The 14,952-nt window shown below is 36.1% G+C and overlaps 1 protein-coding gene across 1 annotated transcript in view; it reads right to left on the bottom strand.

Annotated features, from left to right (window-relative positions):
* The window catches only part of CTNNA3 (catenin alpha 3), a 1,506,614-nt gene that overhangs the window by 1,416,016 nt on the left and 75,646 nt on the right, over nucleotides 1-14,952 (bottom strand). Inside the window, 1 exon segment of the mRNA XM_058544370.1 lies at nucleotides 7,798-7,917. Within this exon segment, the coding sequence (XP_058400353.1) occupies nucleotides 7,798-7,917 (120 nt within the window).

Genomic DNA, 14,952 nt, shown 5'->3' with positions numbered 1-14,952 from the left:
GTAAAAAATTAATAAATCTTTTCTGGTGCATGAAAATCAGCTAGTACGTGCTTGATTCAACAGCTTTCTACCTAAGTGTCACCAATAAACTGAACCCCACAGACAACAGATGGAAATAGAAGAGCAAACCTTAGAACTTAAAAGACATCTCTACAATGTTTTTACCTTACTAATTTAGTAGAAGACACCTACTTGTCATGATTATTAACTGTATCCAATGTGGAAATCAAATTTTACAAGAAGAACAAATAAATATATGCATCATTTTGATCATTCATTTGTAAATAAAGGGTGAGGTTCTTACATAAAAATCCATAAGGTTTTTAACTTCAGACTATAACTATAGAAAAAGAAATCACCCTACAAAGATCTGCAGTTTATGAAGTAGTGAAAATGGTTGGATGGCAATTGCAATAAGATAGAAATTAGGAATGTGAATATTAATTCTGAATCTGCTACTGACTCAGCATGACCTTGAACAATATATCCAAACTTTTTCTCTCTCTCTGTATCAGAAAACTGAAGAATAAATGTAATGCCATCTCTTTTTTTTCCTTTGAGACAAACAACTGTGTGCAGTTGAATAAAAATGGAATTGCATATGTAGTGGATAGAATAAAACATGTTTGGATTGGTTTGAACTTTGGTGTAGCACACTGTCTTATAATTCAACATTTTTTTTTTGTGAGGAGGACTAGCCCTGAGCTAACATCCCATGCCAATCCTCCCCTTCTTTCTTGAGGAACAGTAGCCTTGAGCTAACAGCCGTGCCCATCTTCCTCTACTTTATATGGGACGCCACCACAGCATGACTTACCAAGTGGTGCGCCGGTGCGTGCCCGGGATCCAAACCTGCGAACCCCAGGCCACCAAAACGGAGCACGTGCACTTAACCACTTGCGCCACTGAGCTGGCCCCAATTCAACATTTTTTATACCTGTGCAATGATTTTTTTTTTTCTTGCTGGAAAAGATTCACCCTGAGCTAACATCTGTTGCCAATCTTCCACTTTTTTTTTTCCCTCCCCAAATCCCCAGTACATAGTTGTACATTCTTGTTGTAAATCCTTCTAGCTCTTCTATGTGAGCCACCACCACAGCATGGCTACTGACAGATGAGTGGTGTGGTGTGATTCCACGACCGGGAAGGGAACCTGGGCTGCCAAAGCAGAGAGCGCCAAAATTTAACCACTAGGCCATCAGGGCTGGTTCACAATGATTTTTTAAATGATGTCTGAAATGCTTTGAGATCTTCAGAAACAGTTTTATAAATGGCACAAATAATCATTTTATTTGATTGGGCAAATAAAAAACAGAATGCCATATAAGACAGACATGAATATTTTAATGTAGCAGTCTTTGGTTCACTTACTCTTAAAAGGAATAATTTAATCAGAACTCTTTCAAGAGAGTTAGATTAATTACAGAACAAGGAAGAGAAGGATCTTCTCCCAATTGAGCTATGAACATATTTCATCTAACAAAGGTCACTGAAGTGAATCTATTGCTTATAGAACCGCTGTTCTAGAAGCTTTCCACCTCCTCTTAGTCCTCATTCAGTTACACTCTTCCTTAGACTGCATCTAAATAATCCCCAATGCATACGTACTTTATTTTTAAAGGTCTTAAGTGAAATATATTTACAACTTTCATTTTAGTGTTAACATAAGTGGGTAGTTCTACCTTATACTGTCCTTACAGATAAGCAACTCCCAGTGCAATATCATTGCATATCCCCTTATTCTAGATCATCTATAACATTTTTATTGCTATAAGTCTTTACATGGTTAAAGACTATTACTGGAATTCACCACTTTCCTCTTCTGTATATGCTATAGTACAACAACAACAAGCCTAACACCACTCCGTTTTGTTTTGCTAAGTATTGTTTTCACAGGTGCCCTACATTATTGTCTTGTATTCTCAGAGTTCTTGACTGCCAGGGTAAGCCTAGGATAATTTTCTACATGGTCAGTCATTATCCATCTGGAATTTTATTTTTCAGTACAAAGGTGTTAAAATGAAGTCATTCTCACTAAATAAATTTCATCTAATTTATTTCTATTTTTTTCATTGCTAAGGGATCATTTTAAATTCAATTTCTATCCTACAAGGTATTATTTCCTATCCTACAAGGTATTATGTACTCTTCTGGTTTTGGAGTTAACTAAAGGGATTAGGTAACTCAGCTCAGTAAAAGAAAAAAGCAGCTGTTCACTCCTAAACATCAACACTAAAGAGAGAACAATATTGTGCTGAATGATACCACCTGGAACCACAGGGAAGTTTAAGTACACAGGATGTAATTATTACATGAATTGGAGTTTAGCCAGAACACTGGATCTACGATCCTATTTCCACCACAGATTGACACAATACTCAGGAACTTAATTTTACTGCCCATCAAGAGACAGCACCTTAGAAACACATTAGAACCAAACACAGCAATCCCTTCACCAAGAGGTATCAACATATTTTTGTGACACAGATCACCAACTGCTAGATTGTATATATCCAGAAACATTCCATCCTATATGTTCAGAACAGCGCTGGACCCTATGTACAGTATAAAAGTATACAAAATGGAGAAAATTTCCTTATGGAACTTACAAACCATTTAGAAAGATGAATTATGAGAATAATGCAAAAACAACATTATAAGAGCTACCACTTATACCAACCACATGCCAGGGACTGTGCTAAGTCCTTTATATACTGATTCCTTCATGTATTTTAAAGGACTTAAAGCATATATGTACTTTATACTTTATATATTGTTTTCTCAAAACAGGCTATAAGTTAGGCATTATTTTCCTAACATTTTAAAGAAGAAACTGTGGTGCCCAAGGCAATATAAACAGTCTAATCCAATTTGGCTGACTATAAAGCCCACACTCTAACCTGCCACTACATGGATCCTCAATGAGTGTATAATCAAATCAGATGCTAAATTGTATGGCACGGATAAAAGCTAATAATGGCAAAAAAGGAAGAATTTACATATTAACTAGAGGTCATAGGATAAAGTGTCAGGAGGGAGGCTAGACTTTAATTTGGCTTTAAATAATGATTAGTAGTTACGTAAGCATATAGAAAGGAGCTAGATATTCTAAACACCAAGTTATATAAACCTTGTGAAAAGGTCAGAAGGCAAGAGTAGCATGCCATGAACAAGGAGATAAGAGAGAGATCAAGGATATATGATGTGTTCCTACATGGATGTATATCTTAAGTACAATATTTTAATTTTATGTATTTTCACATCAATGTGTAAATGTGCTTTAGTCTATATAATGTTCAACTCAATAACGTCAACTTTAATTTATATCAAAGGACTTCAGAAGCCTCTGGGAAAAGGATGCATCTTACAATGCTATTATAAGTATTACAGGTAGAAGAAGAGAGAAAGAAATTAAATTAGAGTCCAAATTATCAAACTTTATTTTATTTTAGTCCACAAAACCAAAGCCCCAAGGAAATCTCTTGATTTATAACCTCTCAAATTAATACATAAATCTGGGCTCTATATAACAGCTGAAGCTTACTATTACCATTCGTATGTAACATCATCCAGGAGGATAAAAACCAAACAGTCCAAGCAGATAAACTCCAAGATTGCATCTCCAGATAGTAAAAACTGAAACAGTCTCCAGATTCTTGGGTTAATCCTGCACTGTCATCCATTTAACTTCAGGCTGACGCCTGGAAAACCCACCACCTCATCTATCCTGGCCTCCTCTCACCTTTTCCAACCAAAGCTACTTTCAACATTAGTCTTTTTTGACAGTAGGAAAACGGAGAGATGCTTGTGCCCTGACCTAAAATACAGCCTAAGGAATAGCTGAAATGTAAGCACCCACTCTTAAAAACAAAAAAGAAAGAAGAAAAGAAAAGAAAAAGTTAAGCTCATACCTAGGAGAGAAAGCACAATAACCCCAAAAAGAGAAGTAAAAGAACAGTGCAAAGTACTCCAGAGATCTATCTGGCCAAGGGAAAGAAATCTCTCCAAATGATGTTTAAAACGTCATAGAAAGAGGCAGAAAATAAAATCTAATGAATGAGTCCAAGAAAATAATTATAGTCAATTCACAGAACATCCATAATTCACAGTTAAGGTAAATTGGTATTTAGTGTTTGTTTAAAAAATGGATGAAGAATGAAATATGTTAGGAGAAAACCTAAATAATACATAAGGCAAGGGGCAATCTATCAGCCTTTGGCATCCGGGAAACCTTTCTGAATTTCTGAATTTCTGAATTTTAAAAGTGCAGTAAAACACATCAATTTTAATTGCCTGTAATCTGAGACCAAAACTTTTGGCACACTTCCTTGTTCACAGCAACAATAGCACCAACAACTATTTATTGAGCATTTGCCATGGGTCAGATACTGCTGTGAGCACTGCAGAGGATACAGCACTGAAGGTGACAGATGAGGCCCTGTCCTTACGGAGCTTACGTTCTGTCACGAGGAATGATAAATATGGTTGGACCAGACAACAAACCATGACTAATTCTCTGGTACAAAGAATCCTGCCTTATAAGGCAGAAGTTTTCTTGCTGAATTGCAATTTTACAGAGACCTGAATCTTTTCTAGTAGGAGAAACTTTCTAGTGTGTGTTTAATAGGCTGTGTGGGCTTTAAAGGAGGTAGGATGGGAGAGAAAAGACTGATCCCATCAAGTCAGGGAAATTATGTTCTACCTCTTTGAACCCTGCCCATCTAGGAAACACAACAGGTTATCTGTGGCTTCTTACAGAAGAACTTGCTTAATATTACAAATTTCTAGGAAGCTCTGCTACATTTGGAAGTAAAATGGAGAGTAAACAAAGTTTGTCTTTGCTATTCTCTGCCATCTCCCTCATTCACTATGTCTTCTTGTATTCCTCTCTTTTTTCTTTTTCTATTTTGAGATTTTTTTTTTAATTCTTCAAAAATCAATGTTTTAATTTACTAGATGCATACAGTATAAAACCAAGTATAGTTTAATTTCCCTCACTTTATCTCTTTTGTCTTACCCTTGTAAGTCCTTTTCCCTCTTTTTCTATCACTCTGGTCCCTGACTTTCTTTCTACTCTGTCATCCTTCCCTTTCTGACCACTTCCCTCCAACTCCCCTTCCATCTTTTCCGGGTAGGAAAAAAATGATCACTAGATTTAGGGAAAGGTGGAGTAGAGTAAGACAAAGGGTTGACAGTATGCTATGTGTGCAGGTAAGTCTATTTCATAAAGATTTGTCCCTTTGAGTTTAAAAAATTGCCTTGTGTGAATAAATTTCACTAGAACTAGGGTTACCGGAGATAACACTTAGAAGATTGTAAAAATAAAGTTCTATACATTTTCTTAGCTGTCTAAAGACATTCTTTCAAAAATCCTTTTGTGTTTTTGTATATATTGAACAATTTGATTGAGAGAAGGAGAGGGAGAGAGAAAAGGGCCCTGTCTTTTTGTGTGTGTGTGTGAGGACAATTAGCCCTGAGCTAACATCTGTTGCCAATCCTCCTCTTTTTGCTGAGGAAGATTGGCCCTGGGCTAACATCCATGCCCATTTTCCTCTACTTTATATGGGACACTACCACAGCATGGCTTGATAAGCAGTGCTTCGGTCCACACCCAGGATCCAAACCGGCAAACTCCAGGCCGCCGAAGCTGAGCACACAAACTTAACCAGTATACCACAGGGCCGGCCCCAAACTGGACCTGTCTTTTGCCTCTCATCAGATGCCCATTTTCAAATGTCTCTTCAAGCCCTTGTTCTGGCCTCTCCTAAAACTGCATCATACTGCATGCTTAGAACTCCTCAGTTTACTATCCCCCAACCTAGCTGCCTGCAAGGACATTGGGAATGAGACTTGCAAAATGTCCAGGTTTGGAGTCAGACTGATTTAGATTTGAAGACCAGCTTCATGTCTTAATAGCCCAGTGGCCTTAGGTAAATTACTTAACTCTCTTAACAGTTCTCTCTTCTGTAAAATGATACTCATAAAACCAACCCCATTATACTGTTATAAGCATTTTATGATCTAATCCATAAATGTATTAATCACACTATGTGGCATACAGTTTTCACTTAATAGTATATATGATTTATATATACACATACATAAGAATACATATATATATATATATGTGTATATATATATATATATATCCATCCCCCATGTGCCCATCTTTTCTTCACATATACAGGCAATTTACCTATCGATCTTCAATGCCATTTCCCAGTCTTCTGCCCTTCTGCCCTTGAAGCATTCACATTTTTCCAAATTCGCAATTAGCTAATGTAAGAATCTAATCACTGAGGATGTGCTAATGAGAAAGAATAAGAGAAGAGGATGGTAACTATTGCCTGCCAACTCAAATACCCCTCAATGGTAAAATATGGCTCTTGGAAACAAAATTGTACTAAAAATTGCATAGGCCCGAGTTGTGATTCACAGTGTGAATTTTAAGCAGCAGCATTTGGGAACTTACTGTAGTAGCTCTCAGTAACTGTGACTGCTTCTGTTATGTGTGCTAATACGTAGGCCACCACTCATTTAAAAATAAATAAATAAAACTTAAATGGATATTGTGTCCTTTTTTACATAAATTAAAGTATCTGCAGACATATTGCATTTGCCCAGAAACATTCTACAAAACAAATATAAGTCCTAGGAAAATAGGGACATGGGAAGGTTAAATGCCCATGTAATGTCTATGATAAAGCAAAGCCTAGAACACAATTTGCTTTTCAAGTCAGTATGTCTAGACCATACCATGTTGACTTTATGAGGTGTAACTAAATATAGGAAGTCCTGCTTTGAGCGCCCCTCATCCAAAAGATCCAAAATTTGTGAATTAGGCAATGGCAAGAGAGTTACACCCTTTGCCACATCAGCAGGAAAGACAAGTAATGGACTTGGTGCTTGGCCACGCGAGTCAGCCACTTAGTCATTTCTCTAGATGCTATCCATAATTGAGCACATTCTCGAATTTCATGCAATCTAATTTAAACGTCTAACTGGTTGTTCTGATTGGAATAAACATTCGATCAATAAAACCTTGACGAGACTGACACCTAGTGGCTATGAAGAAAGTAGAGAATATCCAGTTTGGGACAAGTAACTAGCTACCGTGGCAGCATCTCGCAAACACACAGAATATAATGATTATTAATGTTATAAAATACTAATTCTAAAAGCAACCCCATAAAAGCCTATTTTGGCTCTCGATTTATCTTGCAGCATAGGCAACGAGGCAAAAAGACTTGCATTTTTAAAGTATCCTTTCCTTCAACCTTACACATTTAGCAAATTTTTACTAATCTTCAGAGATCAAACAAGAAAACTAAAGATAAACTAAAAAAACATATTTTGGCATATTTATGACTCTTTTCCTTAATTTTTGCATGTATACCCACATCTTTTTCCTGTTCTCGAAATGATTTTTCTCCTCCAGTACCCCCTGTCAAATCTAAAAGCCATCTGTCCACACTATCATAGAGGTTCCCTTTATGCTACTGAAGCATCCTTAGTCAAAGGGTAGTTGGACCTTCACAAACCAGCAGGAGTTTTCTTTAAGAGAAGTGTAAGGATACATGTGGAAACCCCTAAAGTGCACATCTAAAAGCAAGGATCACACTGAATGCTGCAGGAAGCTGTATGAACACGGAAGGTCGGCACAGCACAGCACAACTTATTTCTGCCCTAAACATTAAAAGATAAGTCTCCCCAGACCCACCTGAACCTCTTAACAGGCAGACTGGCAAGAAGACTAAAGTGTTCATCTCCTCCACCAAGGAGAGCTCTGACTCCTACCTGCTGACGTTTGAAGGCTAAATAATCCAGATTTTCCAGCTCCTTCCCAAGCTTCTGGTAGGTTTGCTGGAGGTCAGATTTGTTGGAAACATTTTTAAGAGACTCAAGTGTCCTTTGAAACTGAAATTGAAAACAAAAGTAAGTCATTAGGATAGCAGCATATTTTTCTCAAATTTCTAACCAGCTAACACAGAGAAATAGTCAATACTGAGCCTCAGTTTCTCCCATTCATAATACGGAGATAGCATATGCTAGCTAACTGTCTTTCAATGAAATAACTATGCACAATTATAAAGAATTAGAAACTGTATCCTAAGTACAACCAACATTGTTGCATGAGTGAAATGCGTGTTTAGCCCTCATTCCAACAAAAGACCACAATGCATTTAAAAAAACTCTTCATGTTTTAGGATACACTGCTACATTTAAAGAAACAAATTGCAATGAATGTATAATTTCAAATCATAATGAGGAAGTATTAAAAGAGTTCTCACATTACAACCATGGAATAAATTTATGTAAAGGTAGCTGCTTGCCTCTGTAGAAGTATCTATGCAGAATAGGCACCCAGCAAACTTCAACCAGGAAGATCTCTCAGATCTTACATTTTGAGAAGGAAGGAAAACTAACATTTTGATGATCAAAGCATATGTAGCATGTTCAACAAACGTTTATTCATTTCTGCTCTGTAACACAGATGAATTATGAAATCAGTTCTGCTGAATCAGAATGTTCCTGTTCATTTTTAAGTCAGATACTTGATAAACACAAAGAAGACAAATTGCAGTGGGTCATAGAATATTGTTCTGCTACTAATAATTAATTAAGCAAAGGGAGCTCACAAGAAATTGAATTCTTGGTTTATTTTAGTAAATTAGAACATATTTTGGAGGATTCGCGATTGAAAATGTCAAGTAATGTCATTTGCGGGACATTTGTCTTTGCTCTCTCTTTATGTCTCTTACTTCCCATATTCTCACTGCATGCCATTAGATAGATTTCTACAGATAGAGACTTCACCATCTTAAACACACCAGAAATCCACTGTGACTATGATGCTATGAGACAGGCTAATAAGATTTTATAGAATACAATTAAGTTTCCAGGGAAATTATTTGACCCTTACTATTTAAAACACTATGGAATGTCATATTATAATGGCATTCTACTGAATTAAATCCTCAATTTCATGAGAACAACATGTTTATCTCAATTCAAGGTGACAGAGGAAAAAGAAATGGGAAATAACAGTGCTAAGCTTCCACAGCAGGACAGTAAATTAAATTCAACAAATAATCTTTTAGAACCTACTATGCACAAGGCACTATGAATATAAAACATGTTTCCTGCCCTAAAGGAACTTACAAACTACCAAGGAGACTAGACATGAAACTCAGAAGTGAAAAAAAGCACTGACATTTATCCAGTGCCTGCTCAGTGCCAGGTACGTTATGCTTTCCAATTTAATCCTCACAAAAACCACAGGAGTTCCTATTTCTCTTCCCATTCTACAAGTGAGCAAAATGGGACTCAGAAAGTTTGAACTGGGTTTTTACTACGTTTGTGATCTTTCCGCTCTACCTTTCTAACTCGAACACAAGGCGTAGTAGTAAAGCGAGTGCAAGAAGAGATAAAAATAACATGTGGTGAAACAGAAAAAACTCATTGAAACTAATTGAGGGACTCAGGCCACATAGAAGGCATAAGAGAATTTGAGTTGGGCCTTGAATGACAGGAAGAGTTTTCAGAACCTTAAAATGGGAACCGATTCTACACATCAGTTTAAACATAGCCAAAGCCTGCTAATTTTCCTCCTTTTGTAGCATAGTAAACAAATTTCTTTAACATAATTTTAATAACCTTTATATTAACTACTTATCATGTTGTATGTTCATTTCTATACGTTGCCCATTTCTTGGTCCCTTCTCACTACGTTCAAATGAAAATAATACCAGATCTAAGATTCTAAACAATTTAAGTAATTTTACCTATAATTATTATAAACTATTTTACCAATCTGTTTAATTCTAAGCACTTTCTCTTCCCTAAGAAATATTAGTTCTACTTCTTAAATATTTCTTCTTCACATTTGTCTCTGTGAACTTCATACAACTCCAAATAGGAACTGTAGGGTAAACACATTTGTAAGACTTCAAAATAAGAAACATGAAAACCAATACTTCCAGGTAATATGTCCATAGCCAAAGAAGAAAGGAAGAAAATCCCGTAATGATACATCACCACAAAATGTTTTCATTAAAGGTCAGAGTTTGCATAATGTGGAGATTTTAGCTCGAACTTTCATTATCAGGACTTATATCCTCCATTTATTGATACTAAATAGCTCAAAATATTCAAACTATGATGATTCATTCACTTAAGTAGATTTTTTTTTCACTTGTGACAACAAATAATTGTCAAGGAGAAGTCATACAAAATCTGTAGTGTAACTTTGGGTTAGATCCTTATTAGACACACCCTATCTTCATCTGCCCACACACACACTTAAAGATACTAAGGAGTAAAAGCAATAATTTTACCTTGCAGGGGAAGCTGAAGTACAGAAGATAAAAATAAGATAACGGTCAAGATGAGGTTTAGATTTTACTTAAAAAGATTTGATGTTGACTTGATTTGAGGATGTTTTGTTCCAACAGGCCACTGTGCTTGATCATTTAAACAGACCTCTTGAGATTTTCATTGGTTCGGTGCACTGTAATTTCATTATATTGACTATTTCCCAAAATAAATAATCTCTCAGTTGAAGATAAATTGGGAAAGAAAGCACAATTAATCGAAGCAATTTTAATATTTCTGGGTTTTACCTGTTCAAAGTTTTGAGAGGGAATTTAAAATGAGCCAAGAACCCTAAAATAATTTGTTAAACATTGAATTTATCCTGTGTGAATATTTTTAACTCACTACAAACCAAATTCAAACTTAAAAAAAAGCCCAATGAATAAATATAAACCCAAAACAAACCTAAGTATATTCTAAAACTGTTGAAACTGAATATTAAAATGGTCTCTGAACTGAGAAACAAATCCAAATTCTGTCCTATTTGACTACCTTATCAAATACCACAGGGCAGACAAACTAAGAATGAGAAGATGCAAACAGTATCTCTAAGCCCAACATTCACCATGAAAGTAAGCATTATAAACACTCGCAGAGTGTTTTATCATCAAATTCCTTTCTGGTCAGAAGTAACAAAAATAGTAATCTACCAGATAAAACAACAGAGACCATGATTGCTCATCTCCCACTAAAATAACTGAAAATCTGTTTTGCAGGAAAGAGAAGTATGAATAAGGCAGCAGAGAAAATGTCTAGTTTGACTCAGCATTCCCTCTTCCCAAATACATTTTCCTCCTTTTCCTGACAACATATTTTTAAATAAATCTAAGCCAATGTTCTATACAAACTACACATTCAATGAGTTCATGAAAATTATGTAGATTCATGGAGTAATTTGAGAAAGAGAACAAGAAGAGACCGGCTGAAGCAGAGGAAAAGCTGAAGCCAGGGCTCTGGCAAGCAAAGCTTCCCTGGCCCTCACTGCCAATGTCCTGGCTTTCTCTTGTAGTCAGATCAATAGATTCAAATAACTGCACAGCTCCAGCAGCCTACTTATTTTCATAATGAAAAAATATTGAGTACCATTGCTCCAAAAGAACAGCCAGCTCAACAGTTGTCATTTTTCCTTATTTAACGTTTCGTGCATTTGTACAAGGTGGCTGGGTGTTACCTGTAACGTAAAAAGAAATCTCACACTCGCAGCATTATGTGTACAAAAGTGTATCCAATAAGTACCTGATCTGAAAGCACTGAACCACCAAGTGTGATCTTAGTGTCCCTATAATGCCAGCTTGAAACAATGCCAAAAGATTCTGGGGACTAAAGCAGAAGGAAGGAATAGTCAAAAGAATAATATATTAATGCTCTATAAATATTAATGTTTAGACTAAAAAGAAATTGTTTTAAGTATAAGAAATGGCTAATCCACCTTACTTAAATATGGCAACCACAGAGAAACCAAAGTGAAATATTACTAAGAAAAAAAAGATTTCATTTTTCTGAACTTAATCCATTGACCTTCATATGTATTTTCCAAATGAACTTACAAGATGATAATACCACTCATTAAAGGGAAGTTTACAGCTGAAGCAGAAAATTAAAACACACATATATATCTCAAGTGATTTTTTACTGTAAGGAATAACAAAAGTTAAATTAAGAACATAGAACAAAATTGGGCTTGAGATCTAAATTAGAAATAGTCCTATGGAGTTAAAAGCACATTGGTCTTGAAATCTGGGTTCAAGTCCTTGCTATGTCATTTAAAATTTCATACCTTTGGACAAGTCACTACTACTCCAATTCTTTTTTTTTTTTTTTTTTGTGAGGAGATCAGCCCTGAGCTAACATCCGCCAATCCTCCTCTTTTTTTGCCGAGGAAGACGGCCCTGGGCTAACATCTGTGCCTATCTTCCTCCACTTTATATGGGACGCCTCCACAGCATGGCTTACCAAGCAGTGCGTTGGTGCGCGCCCGGGATCCGAACCAGCGAACCCCGGGCCGCCGCAGCGGAGCGCGCGCACTTAACCACTTGCACCACCGGGCCGGCCCCCTACTACTCCAATTCTTGATGGGGTTCTCTGTAAAATGGGAGAAACTGTCCTTGCCTGCCTACTTGAAAAGGTTGTTTTTAAAAACTGAACCTTTTAAAAAACTGAAAACAATTCAGGAAAAATGAAAGACATTCATTCAATGAATATTTAGCATAGGCCCAGCAACATGCCAGCCACACAAGAAATGGAGGACAGCAAAAGAGAAACAGCTCTTGCCCTAATAAAGCTGACAATCTAGCTTTACAGATTATTGCCCTGCAAATTTTAAAGTTCCATAAAAGTGTAAGAGACCGTTGTCTTTAAACTCATGACATCTTGCAGGAGTGGATGAAGACTGACCAAAACAGTCATTCAACAATTCTTTATTGAACCTCATCTCTGTATAAGGTATTTCTTGAGAGAAATAGAAAGATATATTTAATAGATTGTTTCTTCAATATTTCCACAAAATTTATTTTATTTATGTTTAATTTTATTTTATTGTGACAAGAACACTTAACATGAGATCTACACTACTAGAAATTTTAAGTATACAGTACATCATTGTTGACTATAGGTACCATGTTCTACATAAGATCTCTAGTTTATTCATCTTGCTTAACTAAAACTTTATGTCCATTGATTACTAACTCCCCATTTCCCTCTCCTCCTTAGCCCCTGGCAACCACTATTCTACTCTTTGATTCTATGATATTTTACTATTTTAGATACATAAGTGCAATCATGCAGTATTCTTCTTTCTGTGACTGTCTTAGTTTACTTAGCATAATGTCGTCATCATGTTATTGCATATGATAGTATTTCCTTCTTTTTTAAGACTAAATAGTATTCCATGGTACATATAATCACATTTTCTTTATCCATTCATTTGTCAATGAACATTTAGGTTGTTTCCACATCTTGATTATAGTGAATAGTGCTGCAACGAACGGGGGAGTGCTAATATCTCTTTGAGATCTAGACCTCAATTCTTTGGGATAAATACTTAGGAGATGGATTGCTGGATCATATGGTAGTTGTATTTTTAATTTTTTTGTGTGTGTGTGTGTGAGGAAGATCAGCCTTGAGCTAACATCCATGCCAATCCTCCTCTTTTTGCTAAGGAAGACTGGCCCTGAGCTAATATTCATGCCAATCTTCCTCCACTTTATGTGGGACGCCGCCACAGCATGGCCTGACAAGCTGTGCATCGGTTCATGCCCGGAATCCGAACCAGGCTGCCAGCAGAAGAGCGGGCGCACTTAACCACTACGCCATGGGGCCGGCCCCTATTTTTAATTTTTTGAGAAACTTTCATACTGTTTTCCATAGCAGCTATACCATTTTGCATTCCCACCAACAGTGTACAAGTGTTCCAATTTCTCCACATCCTCACTAACACTTGTCTTTTTATTAGCCATCCTGACAGGTGTGAGGTGATATTTCATTGTGGTTTTGATGTGCACTTCCCTGATGATTAGCGACATTGAGCATTTTTTCACATACTTGTTGGACATTTGTATGTCTTCTTTGGAGAAATATCTATTCAAGTCCTTAGCCCATTTTTTAATCAGCTTATTAGTTTTTTCTATTGAGTTGTAGGCGTTCCTTATATATTTTGGATATTAACCTCTTATCAGGTATATGGTTTGCAAATATTTTCCATAGGTTGCCTTTTCACTATGTTGATTGTTTCTTTTGCTGTGCAGAAGCTTTTCAGTTTAATGCAGTACCACTTGTCTATTTTTGGTTTTGTTGCCTGTCTTTTTGATGTCATATCCATGAAATTATTGTCAAATCCAATATCATGAAACTTTCCTCCTATGTCTTCTTCTAGGAATTTTACAGTTTCAGGTCTTACATTTAAATCTTTACATTTTGAGCTGATTTTTGTGTATGGCATAAAATAAGGGTCCAATTCCATTCACCTACGTGTGTATATCCAGTTTTTCCAACATCATTTGTTGAAGAGATTCTCATTTCCCAATTGTGTATTCTTGGTACCCTTGTTGAAGATCAATTCAATATCAGTTTATATGCATGGATTTATGTCTGGGCTCTCCATTCATTTCCATTGGTCTGTGTGTCTGTCTTTATGCCAGTACCATAATGTTTTGATTACTGCAGCTTTGTAATATATTTTGGAATCAAGAATATAAAGTTAGTGATGCCTCTAGCTTTACTCTTTCTTTCTCAGAATTGATTTGGCCATTTGTGGTCTTTTGTGGTTCCATATGAGTTGCAGAATTGTTTTTTCAATTTCTGAAAAAAAAATGCCATTGGGATTTTGATAGGAATTGCATTGAATCCGTAAATTGCTTTAGGAAGTATGGACATTTTAACAATATTAATTCTTTCAAACCATAAACACAGGATGTCTTTCCATTGGTGTCTTCTTTCATTTCTTTCATGAATGTTTTATAGTTTTCAGTATTACAAGTCTTTTGCCTCCTTAATTAAGTTTATTCCTAAGTATTTTATTCTTTTTGGTGCTATTGTAAATGGGATTGTTTTCCTAATATCCTTTTCAGATAATTCATTGTA

Source organism: Diceros bicornis, chromosome 6 (assembly GCF_020826845.1).
Source record: "Diceros bicornis minor isolate mBicDic1 chromosome 6, mDicBic1.mat.cur, whole genome shotgun sequence".
In the NCBI taxonomy this organism is placed as follows: domain Eukaryota; kingdom Metazoa; phylum Chordata; class Mammalia; order Perissodactyla; family Rhinocerotidae; genus Diceros; species Diceros bicornis.
The sequence above is the reverse complement of the archived record's forward strand: the minus strand, read 5'-3'. Positions and strand labels throughout refer to the sequence as shown.